Source organism: Callithrix jacchus, chromosome 5, assembly GCF_049354715.1.
Source record: "Callithrix jacchus isolate 240 chromosome 5, calJac240_pri, whole genome shotgun sequence".
NCBI classification, from domain to species: domain Eukaryota; kingdom Metazoa; phylum Chordata; class Mammalia; order Primates; family Cebidae; genus Callithrix; species Callithrix jacchus.
Window position 1 is genome coordinate 83,423,209 of NC_133506.1, and position 20,035 is coordinate 83,443,243.

Below are 20,035 nucleotides of genomic sequence, written 5' to 3' on the forward strand. Positions count from 1 at the left end.
AACAGAAGGAATTTGGATTATTACAAAATTATTCATGTCCTGGTAACTGACACTTACTAGGTAATGGCCGGTGCCAAGCTGAGGGCAGGTGGCACTGACTCGGGTCCTCTGCCCAGGCAACCCCAATCTTCACAGCTGGTGACGAGATGTTATTTCACCTTTGCATATGAGGAAACTGAGACTCTGGGAGGCAAGCGTGCTCCCTGCGCCCTTCTGAGCCCCAGCCTCTCATCCTCCCATTGCAGACTGGATAAACTTCCAACACGACCAATAGGTGCCAACTGGCTACTTGGTAAATGGGAACATGTTGCTCTGTCCTGGTAGGTTCTAAGTTCTCTAATGGAACAACCGATGAGAGGAGAGGAGTATGCAACATCCAAACCAGTATCAAAGAGTGTACCCAACTCAATCTGCACAACAAATGCGCCCAACCCGTATACCCCGCATGCTGCTAAGCGAGTCATGGCTGGAGGCCTCGGGATCCTTCCATGCCAAGGCATTCAGAACCTGAAAGCCCCAGGAGAGGCGCGGAGCGGGGGTGAGCCCTAGCGTCCGAGACTTGGAGGACCCAGCCGCCGGAGCGCGATCCGTTAGTTTCCAACAGAGCTTTTTCAAACTTTGCCTTCCAAGTACAGGAGTTCCTTGGTTTTTGCAACACCCGCAGGCGTCCGCAGTGGTGCAGAGAGAGCTGCAAGGGGCGCGCCCAAGGTAGTAGACTGCCGCCCTGGGGCGCACTCAGTCGGGCCCCAGGTTGCCAGGCGCGGGGAGGGCTCTGGGCGGGCGGCAGGGGCGGGGACTGCAGAGCAGGCTGCGCTACGCGGTCCCTACAGCAGGCCTCCGCGCTCCCCGGCCGCAGCGCGCCTGGCACATGGAGGCTCCCGAGGAGCCCGCGCCAGCGCGCGGAGACCCGGAGACCACCCTTGAGCTCCGCGAGCCTCGCCGCCTGCGGCTGTCCGACTTCCGAGAGGAGCTGCGGGCGCTCTTGGTCCTAGCGGCCCCAGCGGTGAGTAGGGGTGGCCTCGGTGGGAGGCCGGTCCCGGTGGACTGGGGGCCTGGTGACTCCCGTCGCCGCAGGTGGCTTGGTGGGGTTTGAGGACAGAGTGAGCTGGCTGCGGGCGGGCACTGGGGAGCATCCTGCCGGGAGCCAGTCGGGCACCCCCGCTCCTCCTCCTGCGTCCCGGCCGCCCTCCGTTCCGCACCGCACGACTGGGGACCCCGCGCGGCACTGCGGGCATGGCTGGCACGCGCCCGGGCACACGTTGGCTCGGAGATGCCGGCGACTCCCACCTCCTGCGCCTGGAGCCACCGGGGAGCCGGGATATTTGCACCCAACGGGGCTCAGTCAGGTCCAGGCTGCAGTTGGACCCGCGGGTGCCTTCCCTGGGAGCTGATTCCAGCCAACGAAGCTCAATTTGCATGAACCTCAAAACACGAGGGAATTTGTTTCTTTGAAAAGTAGCGGTAAAAACTAAGGGAGCTCAGCGATCTAAATAATCCCGAGGCACGGAGAAGGGGGTGCGTGGTCTGTCGTAGACTTAGAGCTGCGAAACGATTTTTTCGGAATCCAGTCAACCTCTACGGAGGAGACCAGAGACGTCCTGTTCCACCTGCTCCCCCCAATCGTTATATATGTGAGAGAAAAACGGCGTTTTAATGTGGTTCTTGTGGGGCCGAGGTGTTCTTATCTGTGGGATTCTTTTCTTTTTAATCATTAGGTTAGGGCTGTTTCTGCCTTGTCTCCTAAAAGTAATGTGGTTTTAAAAACCATAAAAATTTAATCCTATCCACGTTCCCCTGCCAGCTTGGTGGTTTTGAAACCGAAGCGTAGGAGAGCCACTTCGCTGCACAAGCAGCAGCCGATGCGCACTTAAGGCGTGAATAAGCTTTTGGCTTTGAGGCTGAGATTCTGCAATTGTGCAGGCCGGGGCGCCGCTGCGCCCCTGGAGTGGGCTTGGTGGTGTGTGGGATATTGTGACACCTGCTGTGGTGCGCAGGACAGCAAGAGAAATGCGGAGGTCAAAGCCGTGGAATGAAGATCCATCAGCGATGCTTTCTCACAGACCGCAAAGAACTGGATGTGGGACCAGGCGCGGTGGTTCAGCCTGTAATCCCAGCACTTTGGGAGGCACAGGCGAGTGGATCACACGAGGTCAGGAGTTCAAGACCATCCTGGCCAACATGGTGAAACACCATCTCTACTAAAAATACAAAAATCAGCTGAATGTGGTGGCAGGTGCCTGTATCCCAGCTACTCCAGAGGCTGAGGCTTGAAAATCGCTTGTACCTGGGAGGTGGAGGTTGCAATGAACTGAGATCATGCCACTGCACTCCAGCCTGGATGACAGAGGAAGACTTGGTCTCAAAACAAAACAAAACAACCTCATGATTTGGAATCTCAAGACCTGGGCCTGCATGCCCTGCTTTGACCTCCGAAGGTTAAGTCAGGAAGCAGCTGTGCGGATTGGAACAGCCTCTTAACCTTTTCTGGTCTTTGCATATTCATCTGTAAAATGGGGATAATAATCGGGTCTTGTCCCAACACTCCTTCACAGAGCTGCTGTGAGAAGTGGCTTTCTAAGGCTTTTATTGCTTTATTATTATTATTATTATTATTTTTGAGACAGGGTCTTGCTCTGTCAGCCAGGCTGCAGTGCAGTAGTGCGATCACAGCTCACTGCAACTTTCCAAGTAGCGGAGACTACAGGCACATGCCATCATGCCTGGCTAATTTTTGTATTTGGGGTTAGCGATAGGGTCTGCCTGTGTTGCCCAGGCTGATCTTGAATTCCTGGGCTCAAGCGATCCTCCTGCCTCTGCCTCCCAAGAGTTGGGATTATAAGTATGAGCCACCTTGCCCAGCCTGTTATTGCTTTAATAGTACAGCAATAATAATAATAATAGTAACAGGGCGGCTTTCTGAAACCCCTCCCAGTAGCCTGATCTCCTTGATGTGGGGGACCTCTCCAGGTCTCCACGGATGACCACAAGACTGACCTGCCAGGGACCTCGCCTTTTCTCTTTGTGTGTACATACATGTGTATATGATTGTGTTGACTACAGATGTCACGCCTATTCCCTGTAGAAAAAATACAGAAAACCAAGACCAACAAAAGAAAAAAAAACCCTCTGAAATCTCACCACTGAGAGGTAATTTAGAAACTTTCCTTCGAGTCCTTTGTGTGTGTGTCTCTGCTTTGTGAAAATGTGGAGAGCTTTGCCACCTGTTCAGTCTCTCATGAAGTGTATGTGGACTCCCCTGGGTCTGTCTCCCATCTCCAATCCCATCTGCTATAAAGTTTTGTTTCCCAAGGGGCATGGGATAAGGAGAGAGCACCCCCTTCTTTTCCTATGCTCATTGTCCAGTACTGTCTTCTCCAAGTCTCCAATGTAACACAAGGAACATGCCCTGTCTGGCTCTCCCCTCCCCGCTGTAATTTTCTCTCTCATTTGCCCTCTCGCTTCCAGATCTCTCAAGTTAACCCTGACCCTTGAGGTCTCCCACTGGGCTTTAAAAGAGGCCTTTGTTGTTGTTGTTGTTTGTTGTTTTTGAGATGGAGTCTCACTCTGTTGTCCAGGCTGCAGTTCAGTGGTGTGATCTCAGCTCACTGCAACCTCTGCCTCCCGGGTTCAAGCAATTCTCCTGCCTCAGCCTCTGGAGTAGTTGGGATTACAGGTGCCCACCACCACGCCCAGCTAATTTTTGTAGTTTTAGTAGAGATGGGGTTTCATCATGTTGGTCAGGCTGGTTTCAAACTCCTGACCTCGTGATCCGCCCACCTAGGGCTTCCAAAGTGCTGGAATTATAGGTGTGAGCCACCCTGCCCCACCCTAAATGAGGTCTTTGTAAAGAGAATAACCCATAGCACAAAGGAAAGTGTGAGCTGAATGGTGCTTACTTCTCAAAAGCTCCATCCATTTTATCCTGGAGAAAGTTTGAGGAAGCCTGGATTTGCAAGGGAGAGAATGTGCAGACACCTGGCCTCAGGCACTCCAGCTGTGCCTCCTCTTTGTCAACAGCCTCTCATGGCCTGGTGGAATCGAAACTGGCAACATTTCTGAAAAATAACCCCAAAGACGGACCCCCAGGCATTGCCCAGGATGTAACAGAGGTGGGATAGCCTAGGCTCCAACTCAAAGAAATGTTTCCACTTGTGTGGGAAGAAGCTGGCAGGCTTTCTATGGCTGCAGAGCAGAAATATCAGAGCAGGCAGGCAGGTTGAGGGAGTGAGGTGGAGGATCTGAGAGACGCGCTTTACTCAGGATGCGCAACGGAGAAAATGCAGGCTGACCTTTTGGATTGTATCCTGCAGGCAATGGGGAAGATATTGATCAGGAAGTAGTTACTAACACCAGATTCTGCAGGAGAAGCCTGGTTGGAGACAGACAGGCCTAGGCCTAAGGAGGAGAAGACCTTCAGGGAAGGTGGCTCCTCCCATTCAATGGTTGTGAGGAAGTAGTCAAAGATGGCAGGAGCTGGAAAGAGGAAAGCTGGGTGGGTCCAGCCCCCACTGCCTCTACTCCCCATTTCTTCCTCTAATCCATCCTCACCAAGGCCTTTGGCTTTAGCTCCTTAAATATCTCTCAGAGGGATCCACTTTTTTATATCCCCGCTGTCATGCACCACATGGAGCCACGAGTTCTTTTCAAATGGTCATCTGAGCTTGTGCCTCCTGCTCAGAACCATTTCCTTGGTCTTGTAAGGCCCTCTATGGCCTGGCCCTGGCCAGCCCTCCAGCCTCATCTCTGGTCCCCATCTCCTGGCCATATCCTCCACCCAGCCTCCTTTCAGTGCCTCCGCCTGGGAAGTCCTCCCCGGCAGACAAGTCTCCTGCCCCTGCCTATCTGACATTAACTTGTTCATCATGCAGGTTTCAGCTCCACTTCATTTCCCCCAGGAAGCTTCTCTGACTCCCCTGCTGCACCCCACAGCTCATCATGCACATGTCTTGAGCTGTGTTATTTATTGCATTTTGAACGTCTTTCCCTACTCTACAGATGCTCCTTGGCTTATGATGGGGTTATGTGCACCGAAAGGATGAGATCATGGATTGTGAAAGTCCTGACTTGCGTGGATGGCCGTGATGGGCTTGCCATCCCATGCTGGCCAATTATCTCGAGTTCCATCACAAGAGTCATAGCTGCCTTCTTTTCTCCAGAAGCAGGAGACACAGATGGCCGTTTTGTAGTCATGACGGGATGTGTGAAAACACAAAACAAAATACCAAAAAATACTGGCAACACATTCCACTGCAGAGTGTCAGCTGCCTGCCCTCATGACGGCAGGGCTGATGGGGAGCTGTGGCCCACTGTCCTGACCGGTACTGCAAGTCTGAGACTACACGTCACTAGCCCAGGAAAACATCAATATTCCAAATTCCAAGTATGGTTTCTACAGAACGTACATTGCTTTTGCACCATTGCAAAGTTGAAAAATCATTAAGTTGGGACCGTCTGTACTGTGGGTCCCACAGGGCAGGAGTGGAGCAGTGGTGTCTAACTCACACCTGTCCCCCCAGTGCTTGGATGTACTTTGTGCTCCAAAGACAGTGGCGGTAAGTAACCATCTGAGTTGAGACTGAGAGTCACGTGGCTGGGCTCGTTGCGAAAATTCCCAGGCTGTGCTTCCTCACATGTAAAAGAAAGGCGGGGGCTACCGCAGGTGACCTCTCAGCTTCCTTCCGGTGAGTGAACTTTCAGCAGTCATGGGAGGGAGTGGGAGAAGCTGTCTGGAGGTGCCTTGCCCTGGAGAGAACCCTCTAAAGCTGCCAGGTGCTGAAGGTTTTTTTATCTGGCTGCCAAGTTTGCTTATTGTTGTCTGGCCAAAATCTGAGCAGGGTCGCAGTTGACAAGAAGGGATGGAAGCACAGTCAGTCTGAAGGGTCTGCTCACTGCAGCCTCAAACTCCTGAGCTCAAGTGATCCTTCCTGCGTCAGCCTCCTGAGTGGCTGGGATCGCAGGTGCGTGCCACCACACATGCTATTTTCGGTACTTTTTTTGTAGAGATGAGGTCACTACAAAACGTTGCCTGGGCTGGTCTCGAACTCTGGGGCTCAAGCAGTCCTCCTGCCTCAGCCTCCCAAAGTGTTGCAATTGCAGGCACGAGCCATCGTGCCCGGCCTACTCTGGCAATTCCTGTCATCCATTCGGCTCTGTCCAAGCCACTGCCAGTTCAGGCTGTTCTTCAGACAGCAGCTGCTGAGACAGCTAGTGGAATAGGCCTTTGTTCAGAATTGGTTCATTCCCTGGGTGCATAAATGCGCTCTGTGACAGCACAGTCCCAGAGGGTCTGGAGCACACTCAAAATGTGATAGGCCAGGGCACAAGCACCTAGCTTGGGTGTGTGTAAGGGAGCATGGGGATATGTTGAAATGAAGATTCCTCAGCCCCACCAAAATCCTGGGTTGTTTTTTTGTTTTTTTTGAAACAGAGTCTCTATTGGTGGCCCAGGCTGGAGTGAAGCGGTGCAATCTCGGTTCACTGCAACTTCTGCCTCCAGGGTTCAAATGATTCTCCTGCCTCAGCCTCCCAAGTAGCTGGGATTACAGCCACGTACTACAGCACCCAGCTAATTTTTTGTATTTTTGGTAGAGATGGGGCTTTGCCATGTTGGCCAGACTGGTCTTGAAATTTTGACCTCAGGCGATCCACCTGCCTTGGCTTCCCAAAGTGCTGGGATTACAGGTGTAAGCCACTGAGTCCTTTCAAGCGTGAGCCACTGAGCCCGGCCTAGCCTCCTGGGTCTTGCGATAGGCCAGGGCACAAGCTCCCAGATGACCTTTATGTACATGATTCACAGTCTGTGGCCAAGCATTTACCCAAAGGGCTTGAAACCAGGATCTGAGAAGAGCTTAGCAAATCTGGACTCAAACCGAGATCCCAGGCACAGAAGTTCAGGATGGTCTGGCTGCATCAGGCTGCCTGACACAGGCAGTCGGAGCACATGGTTGTTGCCGTAACCCCCGCAGAGCCACAGTGGCTCTCAAAAAAAGTTTTTGCTGGTATTGACACTGAAGGTGCATCTCACCTGGATTAGTTTAGCTTAGCTCAACTTCTTGGCCCTTTGTATCCAAGACATCTAATGATTCTCACCCTTGGACCAGCCCTCACCCAAGTGAGAAAGATGTTCAGGGCAATGCAATTTGTGATGGCAAAATTTGGGAGGGACTCCAAAGGCTGGGCAGTAGGGGAGACTGAGGACGTTTCCAAACAAAGCCATGAGAAACAGCTCACAGGTGGCCCACAGGGAGGCAGGGAACCCTGGAGTGGAAACATGATGTTCCATGGGGAAGGAGAAGACAGATTCTGGGAACACAACTGCTTGTGACAGATAATGTGCAAAGGCTTAAAGCGCCGTAAGCTGAAAAGATTTGGAAGTGATGCGGAGTTCACACATAGAAAGGACCCTGTGGCCTTTAAAGGTACATGAATTCACAATTGAAACAGACACCAAGCTAAACCTAATGAAACCACAGGGGACATCTGTAAGGGTGGTGACAACCTTAATCATGTGTCACTGTTGCTGGTACAGGCCTACGGGACGTCCACTGGCTCTAGCTTTAGATTCTACAGCATCTGGTTCTTCATGTCAGCCTTTTTGATTGACACTTCCACCCCACCCCCTTTTTATTCCCATCTTCAGTCTTATTTTGGATTACTCACACAGGACATTGCAAAAGTGCTCCTCCTGCTCAGTAGCCGGGGTCTGTTGGGGATTACATTCACGCTTGGCTTCTGTGGTAGTGAGAGAGGTGCCTGGGTCATGTAGAAGTTGATAAAAGAAAGATACATCTGCTACCCATCCCTACCCCTCCCCCACTCACATACACACGGTTAAGAACAGGCTTTGCATGCTTTGAAGGTCTGGGCCCATCACAGGAGTTGAAAATGGTCTCTCCCTAGGTGTGGATTCTGGGGAAGAAAAGAGGGAGATGATCGGAACCATCATGGCTCAGGGGCTTGAATTTGGGGGTGGTTGCAGAGCTGGCAGATGGGCTGTGTGTGAGCCTGGTGGAGGTCAGCTCTAGAAGCTAAGTCACTGGAGCCCTAGGAAGAGGGACTTTTCTGTGGGCTCAGCACAGCATAGTCTGTACTCCTTGAGGGCGGTGAGAGGCGGCCTTGCAGCTGGACCAGCAGCAAGCATCACCAACTCTGGGGCATCAGCTTCAGTGAGGGCCCCATGGGGTAGATGTAGGCAGCAGTGGCAGCAGCAAGTCCTTAGGCACCCAGTCTCTCCTCCTAGGGAGCAGGGGTCATGTGAACCCCCGCTTCTGGGCCACATAGCCTGCCAGGGGAGAGGGGCTTCCCCAAGAGAGATACTGGACTGCCTGGGTCTGGTGGGTGGGGCGCAGGAGGTGATTTTATGTTAACCTCCAGAAATAAGCTTGTTATCCAACCGTGCACTGAAAGCGCTGTGGAGAAATTCATAGAATTGCCCGCTGGAATTTTGAGGAAGAAATGGCTCAATATTCCAGAACTTGCCTTCACATCTGAGGCTTCCTAGAATGCAAAGTGCTCGGTGGGCCTCTTCTGTTTCCCCCTGAGAATCCCGAGTCCACCGGCACTCCAGGTGGACGATCTCATCGCTCCCTCCGGCTCCTCCTGTCTGCGGACTTCCTGGCTGGAATGGGTTCTTGCTGTTGGATCCTGTATTCTCTCCAGTCCATACTAGGAATCTTGGATAACAAGGGGGTTATCCCAGAAGGCAGCCTCTGCAGATTTCAGAGGAAACTTAATGTGCTCCATGGCTTAAGAAACTGAAGTGAAAAACCAAAAAGGCTGGGAAGTTCTCAAAAAAGTGATTCTGACCCTGTGGTTGCAAATAAATGTTTTGAGATTTCAAGATGCCCCCCACCCCCAGCCCCCAGAAATTGTACATTTGCCTGTGAAGGGTGGCAGAGGCTCACTGAAGCTGGGTTTCTTTCCTTCTGACTGGAGTCGTCGGGTCGGGGTCACCCCTGGGACCCCAGACTTTCCTGCGATGGTGGGCACTCACCTCCCTTCCCATTCCCCTCTCTTCCCAGTTCTTGGTTCAGCTGATGGTGTTCCTGATCAGCTTCATAAGCTCCGTGTTCTGTGGCCACCTGGGCAAGCTGGAGCTGGACGCGGTCACGCTGGCAATCGCGGTAAGTGGTGGGTTTTCTGGCAGGTTTACCAACGCTGTCTGTGTTTGTCTCCTGCTGCTGCTATAACAAATCACCAAAATGTCATGGCTGAAACCTTCACAGACTTATTCTCTTACAGTGCTGGAGGGCAGAAGTCTGGAGTGGGTTTCATGGGCTAAAATCAAGGTGCTGCAACTTTAATTCCCTTTTGCTGTATAACCTTGAAGATTCCTAGGTTCTGGGGATTAGGATGGGAACATCTTAGGGAGCATTATTCTGTCTACCACATCATCTCATTTCTGTTTTTTGTTTTACTTTATTTATTTATTTATTTTTGAGATGAAGTCTTGCTCTGTCGCCAGGCTGGAGTGCAGTGGCGTTATCTCAGCTCACTGCAACCTCTGTCTCCCGGTTCAAACGATTCTCTTGCTTCAGCCTACCAAGTAGCTGGGGTTACAGGTGTGCACCACCACACTTGGCTAATTTTTGTATTTTTAGTAGAGTCAGGATTTCACCATGTCGTCCAGGCTGGTCTCAAACGCCTGAGTGCAAACAATCCCCCTGCCTTGGCCTCCCAAAGTACTAGGATTACAGGCATGAGCCACTGTGCCCGGCCATCATCTTATTTCTGATTCATGGTGCTCTGATTCCCACTCTTGGTCCCACAGTTTGGGGAAGGGAACAGTAAAAGGGGAGTTCAAGTCTGACCTCCTCAGGAGGAAGTAACGCCCCCCATGCCCCCCACTCAGTTGTCTGTCTTACTGAGAATCCTAATCTAGAAATGGGTCTGGAAGGCGAAAGTCTAGATCTTTGTGTCCAAATTTAAAATTGAGAGGATCTCCAAATCCTCTCCGTATTGTAGATTCAAACCCCCAAAACCAGAGACATATCATCCATCTCAGCCAGGTATTGTCAACTGGCCATGTGAGGCTGAAGGGTTTGGTTTGTCTAGTTTGGGTGTTTCTACAAAAGTGGATTCAATGGCTCTTTGGTGGATGCATGTTCCCCTTTGCTCCGGCCCTGATGGGGACACACTTGCACTTATCTGCCTGGTCTCACCAGGCATTTACATTTGCTACCTGTGAACTATGCAAGACTGCTGGGAATTAGTCACCAAATGTAGGTGGAACTAGCTATGAGTACATATGGCTTATTTTATTTTGGCTTTAGGGGGCAACATGGACAACCCTAGGCTTAATTATCCATTGTTGTCTTTTTAATTCAGAGTCTTGCTCTGTCACCCAGGCTGGAGCACAGTGGCATGATCTCAGCTCACTGCAACCTCTACCTCTTGGGTTCAAGCAATTCTCCCTGCCTCAGCCTCCTGAGTAGCTGGGATTACAGGTGACTGCTACCTTGCCCAGCTAATGTTTGTGTTTCTCTCTATATATATATGTTTTCACCTTGTTGGCCAGGCTGTTCTAGAACTCCTGACCTCAAGTGATCTTTGGAAGACCTCGGCCTTCCAAAGTGCTGGGATTACAAGGGCGAGCCACTGCGCCCAGCGCCCCATTTTGTTTTTAAGTATTGTATTTGCAATAGAAGGGAAGACAGAAATGCACTTAGCAAGCCTCAGCAGATATTCTTTGGCCAAGGAATTACAGGATGTGGCCAAAGACTTATCAAAGTCAGGGCTTCCAGGCTGGGTGCGGTTTGGGCTGTTGCCCACGGGTTCCCTGCTGTAGAATCAGGTGGAGGTACCAGGTTCCAGATGGGGTATGCATCAGACATCCTGTGATACCACTCCCTGGTTTGGGGCACTGCCCTGGGCTCCCCGAAGCTTCAGGGTTTACTGCTGACCCTGGTGAAGGTGAGCATATCTGGAAAGGCTCTGGCACTAACCTGGACTTCCAACTGCCTCTGCACTCCCAGTGCCTTCCAAGGTACAGACTCAGGCCATGCTAGGTCTCCAGTAGGTGGACTCTTCTGCGCTACTGTGTCATTGCATTCCAGTAAGAAGTGTCCCTGATCCCTGAAATTGGAGAGCAAAATGACTTTTAAAAAGAGAAAGTCAATACTAGACAGATCAACCAGACAGAAAATCAACAAGGATACCCAGGGCTTGAACTCAGACCTGGAGCAAGCAAACCTGGTGGACATTTACAGAACTCTCCACCCCAAATCCACAGAATACACATTCTTCTCAGCACCACATCACACCTACTCTAAAATTGACCACATAATTGGAAGTAAAGCACTGCTCAACAAATGCAAAACAACTGAAATCATAACAAACAGCCTCTCAGACCATAGTGCAATCAAGTTAGAACTCAGAATTCAGAAACCAACCCAGAACCGCACAGCTTCATGGAAACTGAACAACTGGCTCTTGAATGTTGACTGGGTAAACAACGAAATGAAGGCAGAAATAAAGAAGTTCTTCGAAACCAATGAGAATGAAGACACAACGTGCCAGAACCTCTGGGACACATTTAAAGCAGTCTCTAGAGGAAAGTATATAGCAATAAGTGCCCATATGAGGAGAATGGAGAGATCCAAAATTGACACCCTATCGTCAAAATTGAAAGAGCTAGAGGAGCAAGATCAAAAAAACTCAAAACCCAGCAGAAGACAAGAAATTACTAAGATCAGAGCTGAGCTGAAGGAGATTGAGACACGAAAAACCCTTCAAAAAATCAATAAATCCAAGAGCTGGTTTTTTGAAAAGATCAACAAAATAGACAGACCACTAGCCAGATTGATTAAAAAGAAAAGAGAGAACAACCAAATAGATGCAATAAAAAATGATAAAGGGGAAATCACCACAGATTCCACAGAAATTCAAACCATCATCAGAGAATATTACAAACAACTCTATGCACATAAACTAGTAAACCTGGAAGAAATGGATAAATTCCTGGACTCCTGTGTCCTCCCAAGCCTAAACCAGGAGGAAGCTGGAACTATGAATAGACCAATAACAAGGTCTGAAGTTGAGGCAGCAATTAAGAGCCTACCTCACAAAAAAAGCCCAGGTCCAGATGGGTTCACAGCCGAATTCTACCAGACACACAAGGAGGAGCTGGTACCATTCCTTCTAAAACTATTTCAAACAATCCAAAAAGAGGGAATCCTTCCCAAATCATTTTATGAGACCAACATCATCCTGATACCAAAACCCGGCAGAGACCCAACGAGAAAAGAAAACTTCAGGCCAATATCCATGATGAACATAGATGCAAAAATCTTCAATAAAATATTGGCAAGCCGATTGCAACAGCAAATCAAAAAACTTATTCATCATGATCAAGTAGGATTCATCCCAGGGATGCAAGGCTGGTTCAACATACGCAAGTCTATCAACGTAATTCACCACATAAACAGAACCAAAAATAAAAACCACATGATTATCTCAATTGACGCAGAGAAGGCATTTGACAAAATTCAACAGCCCTTTATGCTAAAAACCCTCAATAAACTCGGTATCGATGGAACCTATCTCAAAGTAATAAAAGCTATTTATCACAAACCAACAGCCAATATCATACTGAATGGGCAAAAACTGGAAGCATTCCCTTTGAAATCTGGTACTAGACAAGGATGCCCTCTCTCACCACTCCTATTCAATATAGTACTGGAAGTTCTAGCCAGAGCAATCAGGCAAGAAAAAGAAATAAAGGGTATTCAAATAGGAAAGGTGGAAGCCAAATTGTCTCTATTTGCAGACGACATGATAGTATACCTAGAAGACCCCATCGCCTCAGCCCAAAAACTCCTGAAACTGATAAACAACTTCAGCAAAGTCTCAGGATATAAAATCAATGTGCAAAAATCACAAGCATTCGTCTACACCAATAACAGACTTAAAGAAAGCCAAATCAAGAGCGAACTGCCATTCGCAATTGCTACAAAAAGAATAAAATACCTTGGAATACAACTCACAAGGAACGTAAGGGACCTCTTCAAGGAGAACTACAAACCACTGCTCAACGAAATCAGAGAGGACACAAACAGATGGAGAAACATTCCATGTTCATGGTTAGGAAGAATTAATATTGTGAAAATGGCTATACTGCCCAAAGTAATTTACAGAATCAACGCTATCCCCATCAAGCTACCATTGACTTTCTTCACAGAACTGGAAAAAACCACCATGAACTTCATATGGAACCAAAAGAGAGCCCGCATAGCCAAGTCAATTCTAAGCAAAAAGAACACAGCGGGGGGCATCACACTACCGGATTTCAAACTATACTACAAGGCTACAGTAATCAAAACAGCATGGTACTGGTACCAAAACAGAGATATAGACCAATGGAACAAAACAGAGGCACCGGAGGCAACACAACATACATACAACTATACAATCTTTGATAAACCTGACAAAAATAAGCAATGGGGCAAGGATTCCATGTTTAACAAATGGTGTTGGGAAAACTGGCTAGCCATGTGCAGAAAGCAGAAACTGGACCCCTTCCTGACACCTTACACTAAAATTAACTCCAGATGGATTAAAGACTTAAACATAAGACCTGGCACCATAAAAACCCTAGAAGGAAATCTAGGCAAAACTATCCAGGACATAGGAGTAGGCAAGGACTTCATGAACAAAACACCAAGAGCATTGGCAACAAAAGCCAAAATAGACAAATGGGACCTAATGAAACTCCACAGCTTCTGCACGGCAAAAGAAACAGTCACTAGAGTGGATCGGCAACCAACAGAATGGGAAAAAATTTTCGCAGTCTACCCATCTGACAAAGGGCTGATATCCAGAATTTACAAACAACTCAAGCAGATTTACAGGAAAAAAACAAACAAGCCCATTCAAAAGTGGGCAAAGGATATGAACAGATACTTTACAAAAGAAGACATATATGAGGCCAACAATCATATGAAAAAATGCTCATCGTCACTGGTCATCAGAGAGATGCAAATCAAAACCACATTGAGATACCATCTCACGCCAGTTAGAATGGCGATCATTAAAAAATCTGGAGACAACAGATGCTGGAGAGGATGTGGAGAAAAAGGAACACTTTTACACTGTTGGTGGGAGTGTAAATTAGTTCAACCATTGTGGAAGACAGTGTGGCGATTCCTCAAGGCCTTAGAAATAGAAATTCCATTTGACCCAGCAATCCCATTACTGGGTATATATCCAAAAGACTATAAATCGTTCTACTATAAGGACACATGTACACGAATGTTCATTGCAGCACTGTTTACAATAGCAAAGACCTGGAATCAACCCAAATGCCCACTGATAATAGACTGGATTGGAAAAATGTGGCACATATACACCATGGAATATTATGCAGCAATCAGAAATGATGAGTTCGTGTCGTTTGTAGGGACATGGATGAATCTGGAGAACATCATCCTCAGCAAACTGACACAGGAACAGAAAATGAAACACCGCATATTCTCACTCATAGGTGGGTGATGAAAAATGAGAACACATGGACACAGAAAGGGGAGTACTAAACACTGGGGTCTATTGGGGGGAAAAGGGGAGGGCCAGTGGGAGGGGGAGGTGGGGAGGGATAGCCTGGGGAGAAATGCCAAATGTGGGTGAAGGGGAGAAGAAAAGCAAAGCACACTGCCATGTGTGTACCTACGCAACTGTCTTGCATGCTCTGCTCATGTACCCCAAAACCTATAATCCAATAAAAAATTAAAAAAAAAAAAAAAAAAAAAAAAAAGAGAAAGTCTGGGTAATCACCTCTGGCCTAGACTTTTCTTCCCCTTCCAAGCTTGTGCATGTCCTTTAACCTAGCCAAATCTTACAGCCATAATAGGTTTGTCGCCTTGCTCATGGCAAGTCAATATGCCAAGATGCCAGGTTGCGACAGTGAAAGAGGTTTAATTGTAAGGCCACTGAATGAGGAAACCTCAAATCTGTCTCCCTCGAAGAGTTTGGGGCTAGGGTTTTTAAGGGTTTTTGAATGGGCTGAAGTGTGATTGTTTATTGGTTGAAGAGTGTAGCGTGAAGTCATGCGACAGGGAGGTGAAGAAACTGTTCTCATGCTGATTCGGTTCCTTTATGGGGTCTTGAAACTGGTTGGTACAGTGGTGTAATCTCGGTTCACTGTAACCTCTGCTTCTTGGGTTCAAGTGATCCTCCTATCTCAGCCTCCAAAAATAGCTGGGACTACAGGAGCATGCCACCATGCCTGCTGGTTTTTGTACTTTTTGTAGAGATGAGATTTCATCATGCTGCCTAGGCTGGTCTTGAACTCCTGGGTTCAAGTGATCCTTCCACCTTGGCCTCCCAAAGTGCAGGGATTACAGGCATGAGCCACCGCCCTGGGTCAACAATTCTTAAACAATAGCCTTGTGATTGTAACACCAGAAATCCCATCTGTAGGGACAACGGGGATGCATATGGTCAGTGTCTGGTGCCATGTGACTTTCAGTTATAAGGAGGTGGGTCAAAGTGCAGCCTGATGAATACTCTAGTCCCGCCCAGAATTTTTGTTAAAACTGTGAGAATGACTTCAGTCTGACTGGGGGCCCAGGCAGCTAACAGAGTTGATAAAATTGCCTTGTGAATGCTGAAGGAGGAGCTTTGCAGGCTCTGATCAACACGCACAGATTTAGTCTTCCTTTCCTTAACTCTACAGGTACTCATCTCTGGGTTTGTTTACAGGTTATCAATGTCACTGGTGTCTCGGTGGGATTTGGCTTATCTTCTGCTTGTGACACCCTCATCTCCCAGGTGAATGAAAGTGGCCACACGCTCACAGTGACCTCAGACACCTTTTCTCCAGTGTAGATGGCAGAGCCCCACTGGCAACAAGAGCCCAGCAGCAGCACCTGCGGTGTCTGTCGGCCAGCAACTCGGCTTCTCCTGGCCTGCTTTCTTTGAAATGTCACTGGGTTTCTTTCAGCCTTGTGAACTAGTGTTTGTCTGCACGACTGTCTTATACTATATTTTGAACAAATACGGGGCATTTGTAAAATTCCCCTCTATCGCTCCCCACGTGTTTGGTTTGAATTTAGTATAGTTCTGTGGTTCTCTAAATTGAGCGTGCATCAGAATCACTTGGAAGACTTGTTAAAACCCAGCTTGCCTGTCCCCACCCAGTGGCAGGCTGGTAAATGTTCAGCAACGAAGTCTTGGGGGAAAGGGAGAGGAGGGAAACATGTGACTGTCTGTGTTCGCTGATTCCAGGTGTGTAAGTATTTTCTCTGGTTAATTTCAACCTATCAGAGATGTCACTGAACATGGAGCTGGGGGAGATGTGCACAACTTGAAAAGATGTGCAAAATTTGGCTTGTTTTGTTTGGAGACAGAGTCTTGCTCTGTCACCCAGGCTAGGCTGCAGTGGCACACCCAGAGCTCACTGCAGCCTCGAACTCCTGAGCTCTAGCTATCCTCTTGCCTCAGCCTCTCAAGTAGCTGGGACTACAGGCATGCACCACTACACCCAACTAATTTTTTGTTGAGATGGGGTTTTGCCATGTTGCATAGGCTGGTCTCAAACTCCTGGGCTCAAGCAATCCTCCTGCCTCAGCCTCCCAAAATGCTGGGATTACAGGCCTGACACACAATGCTCAGCCTGGCTTCTGTTCTTAATTTGAAAAAAAAGTTTTTCAGTCTCTGAAAACAAATGAAGTGTGAATTTCAGATTGTTTACCTCTGAAAAAAGAAAAATTGTTTTAAATAGATTTTTTTTTTTAAAAAAAAGGTACAGATCTCTGAATTGCCCTGGATGAATTAAGTCCAGAATGTCATTAGGGAGACCCTGGCATCGGGGTTTTGAAAATGTTCCCCTGGTGATGCTACTGGAAGCTGAGTTTGAGAAGCACATTTCACATCATCTTTCTCTGACCTAAACACTGGGGCAAAGCCTCTAGGGGCATGGCTCGTTCTCAGCTCACTGCAACCTCTGCCTCCCGGGGTTCAAGCAATTTTCTTGCCTCAGACTCCCAAGTAGCTGGGATTACAGGTGTGTGCCACCATGCCCGGTTAGTTTTTGTGTTTTTAGTAGAGACAGGGTTTCGCCATGTTGGCCAGGCTTGTCTTAAACTCCTGGCCTCAAGTGATCCTCTCGTCTCAGCCTCCCAAACTGCTGGGATTACAGGCCTGAGCCACCTTGCTTAGTCAACCTGCTTCTTCTTTGTTTTCTTTTCTTTTTCTATTTATTTATTTATTTATTTTGAGTCTTGCTGGAGTGCAGTGGCAGGATCTCGGCTCACTGCAACCTCTGACTGCTGGGTACAAGCGATTCCCCTGCCTCAGCCTCCTGAGTAGCTGCAATTACAGGCACTTGCCACCACGGCCGGCTAATTTTTTTTTTCAAGACAGAGTCTCACTACGTCACCAGACACCAGGTTGGAGTGCACTGGCGACCTCGGCTCACTGCAACCTCTGCTTCCCGGGTTCGAGCAATTCTCCTGCCTCAGCCTCCCGAGTAGCTGGGACTACAGGCGCGCCACCATGCCCAGCTAGTTTTTTTGTATTTTTAATAGAGATGGGGTTTCATCATATTGTCCAGGATGGGCTCCATCTCCTGACCTCATGATCTGCCCGCCTCGGCCTCCTGGAGTGCTAGGACTTCAGGCATGAGCCACTGCGCTCAACCCAAACTGCTTCTTTATGAGGCACGACTGAAGGCTTCTGGGGGATGGCTGGGTGCTGGGTCTGTGCTAATCGGCTCATTTTGGCTGTGGGCACCCCAGACGTACGGGAGCCAGAACCTGAAGCACGTGGGTGTGATCCTGCAGCGAAGCGCGCTCATCCTGCTCCTCTGCTGCTTCCCCTGCTGGGCACTCTTTCTCAACACCCAACACATCCTGCTGCTCCTCAGGCAGGACCCAGGCGTGTCCAGGTAAGATGGGACCTGTTGTGGCGGGAATGGGCATCCCTCCCACAGAAAGTTCATCCCGTCTGGGTGCAGCCAAGGCCAGGGACAAGGCTGCACACCAGAGTGGTGCTAACCTCTCCTTGGCTGACATCTCCTAGGTCTTAGTACTTTTCACACCTGGCACCCGAGATGTACCCACTCCCCTCCTGGGTGACCTGCATGGCTGAGAGTTTTGAATGAAAATAGATTTGCAGGCACCCTCCATGTGGGATGGTAGTTTGTGGCGTTTGCTCAAAGTTTAGTATATCTTGAGCTTGGTTGATATTAAAATCAGCTGGGTGCTTTCAAACCCACCTGTGCCCTTGTCCCCACCTCCCAGGATTCTTTTTTTTTTTTTTTTTTTTTTTTAATGGAGTCTCACTCTGTCTCCTAGGCTGGAGTGCAGTAGCGTGATTTCGGCTCACTGCAACCTCCACCTCCTGGGTTCAAGCAATGCTCTTGCCTTAGCTTCCCGTGGAGCCGGGGCTACAGGCGCTGGCCACCATGCCCAGCTAATTTTTGTATTTTTAGTAGAGATATTGGCCAGGCTGGTCCCGAACTCCTGATCTTGTGATCCATCCACCTTGGCCTCCCAAAGTGCTTGGATTACAGGTGTGAGCCACTGTGCCTGGCCGGGTAAGAGCTTTCAAAGCTCTTACCTACATCAGTGGCTCTGAACCGAGGAGACATTTGGCAATGTCTTTAGATGTTTCTGGTTATCACAGCTGGCAGTAGGGGTGCTCCTGGTAGAATCCAGGAGGCTGTGGGACATCTTGCCATGCTCTGGACAGCATCCCACAACAGGTGGAAAATTACCTGCGATGGTGCTGTAATTGAAAAACCCTTCCTAAACATAAAGACACAAAAGAACCAAGAAAGGTTATCTGGGTTTTAAGATGACAAGCTTTATATGTAAATTTTCACATTGACTCCAGCAATTTAAGCCCATTAATTTTGAAAGAGCCAAGAATGCAAATGGAAGTTTTGGTTATTTTCTTCTGCCTACTTTCCCTTGAAACCAAGGCCTACATCACAGTTTTTGTTTTCTTTCCGTTACTTAGGCTTACTCAGACCTATGTCACGATCTTCATTCCAGCTCTTCCTGTAAGTGCTCAAGGACTAAGAGGTTCCTTTCTTGGGGTCTGTGGGTGCAAGGCAGCTGCAGTATCTGTGAGCGCAGTGTATTGGCTCAGTCTTAGATGATTCTCTTCTGTGGTGTTGGTGCCTTCAAGGAAGCCTGTTTTTGTTTATGCCTGTTAAGGGCAAAACAGATGTTCGTCTCGAAGAACGCCAAGATTGAGGCTACTCCAGGAGACCTGGAGTAGAGCTGGAGAGACTTCCAGAGTCATCCATGGAGAAAAACGCAAACTTTTATTTTAAACAAGAGCAAAGTTTCACCCATTTCACAACCCCTGAGGGTGTCACTTAGAACCTTTAGACTTTTTCTGGTCTGCTGAGTTTGACCACACAGAACCATAAGCATGGGTTAACGTTTGACACAGCAGTGTATGGTCAATGAACAATGATAGCTAAGCGTTTTTTTCTTTTCTTTCTTTCTTTCTTTTTTTTTTTTTGAGACAGACTTGCTCTTTCACCAGGCCGGAGTGCCACGATTCGATCTTGGCTCACTGCAGCCTCCATCTCCTGGGTTCAGACAATTCTCCTGCCTCAGCCTCCCGAGTAGCTGGAACTACAGGTGTGTGCTACCACACCCAGCTAACTTTTTTTTGTATTTTTAGTAGAGATGTGGTTTCATCATGTTGGCCAGGATGGTCTTGATCTCTTGACCTCATGATCTGCCTGCCTTGGCCTCCCAAAGTACTGGGATTACAGGTGTGAGCCACCATGCCTGGCCTTTTATTTTTTATTTTTTTGGTGTTTTTAAGACAGGATCTCATTCTGTCACCAAGGATGAAGTGTAGTGGCATCATCATAGCTCACTGCAGCCTTGACCTACTGGGCTGAAGCCATCATCCTGCCTCAGCCTCCTGAGTAGCTGAAACTACAGGCATATGCCACTACACTTGGCTAATTTTTTAGTTTTTGTAGAGGCAAAGTCTTGCTATTTTTTTTTCAGCCATGTAAGGTTATATATATATATATATTTATATTTTTTAAGATAGGATGTCACTCTGTCACCCA

General features: G+C 48.4%; 1 protein-coding gene across 4 annotated transcripts in view; it reads left to right on the forward strand.

Annotated features, from left to right (window-relative positions):
* The first annotated feature begins 831 nt into the window (after positions 1 to 831).
* SLC47A1 (solute carrier family 47 member 1) overlaps positions 832 to 20,035 on the forward strand; it is a 45,752-nt gene continuing 26,548 nt past the window's right edge. For all 4 annotated transcript variants that reach the window (XM_078373163.1, XM_078373161.1, XM_078373162.1 and 1 more), the window contains exons 1-5: positions 832 to 1,003; positions 9,021 to 9,122; positions 15,694 to 15,762; positions 17,730 to 17,878; positions 18,955 to 18,997. In XM_078373163.1, coding sequence (XP_078229289.1) covers positions 869 to 1,003; positions 9,021 to 9,122; positions 15,694 to 15,762; positions 17,730 to 17,878; positions 18,955 to 18,997 — 498 coding nt within the window. In that variant the 5' untranslated portion in view covers positions 832 to 868. The remainder of the gene's footprint in view (positions 1,004 to 9,020; positions 9,123 to 15,693; positions 15,763 to 17,729; positions 17,879 to 18,954; positions 18,998 to 20,035) is intronic.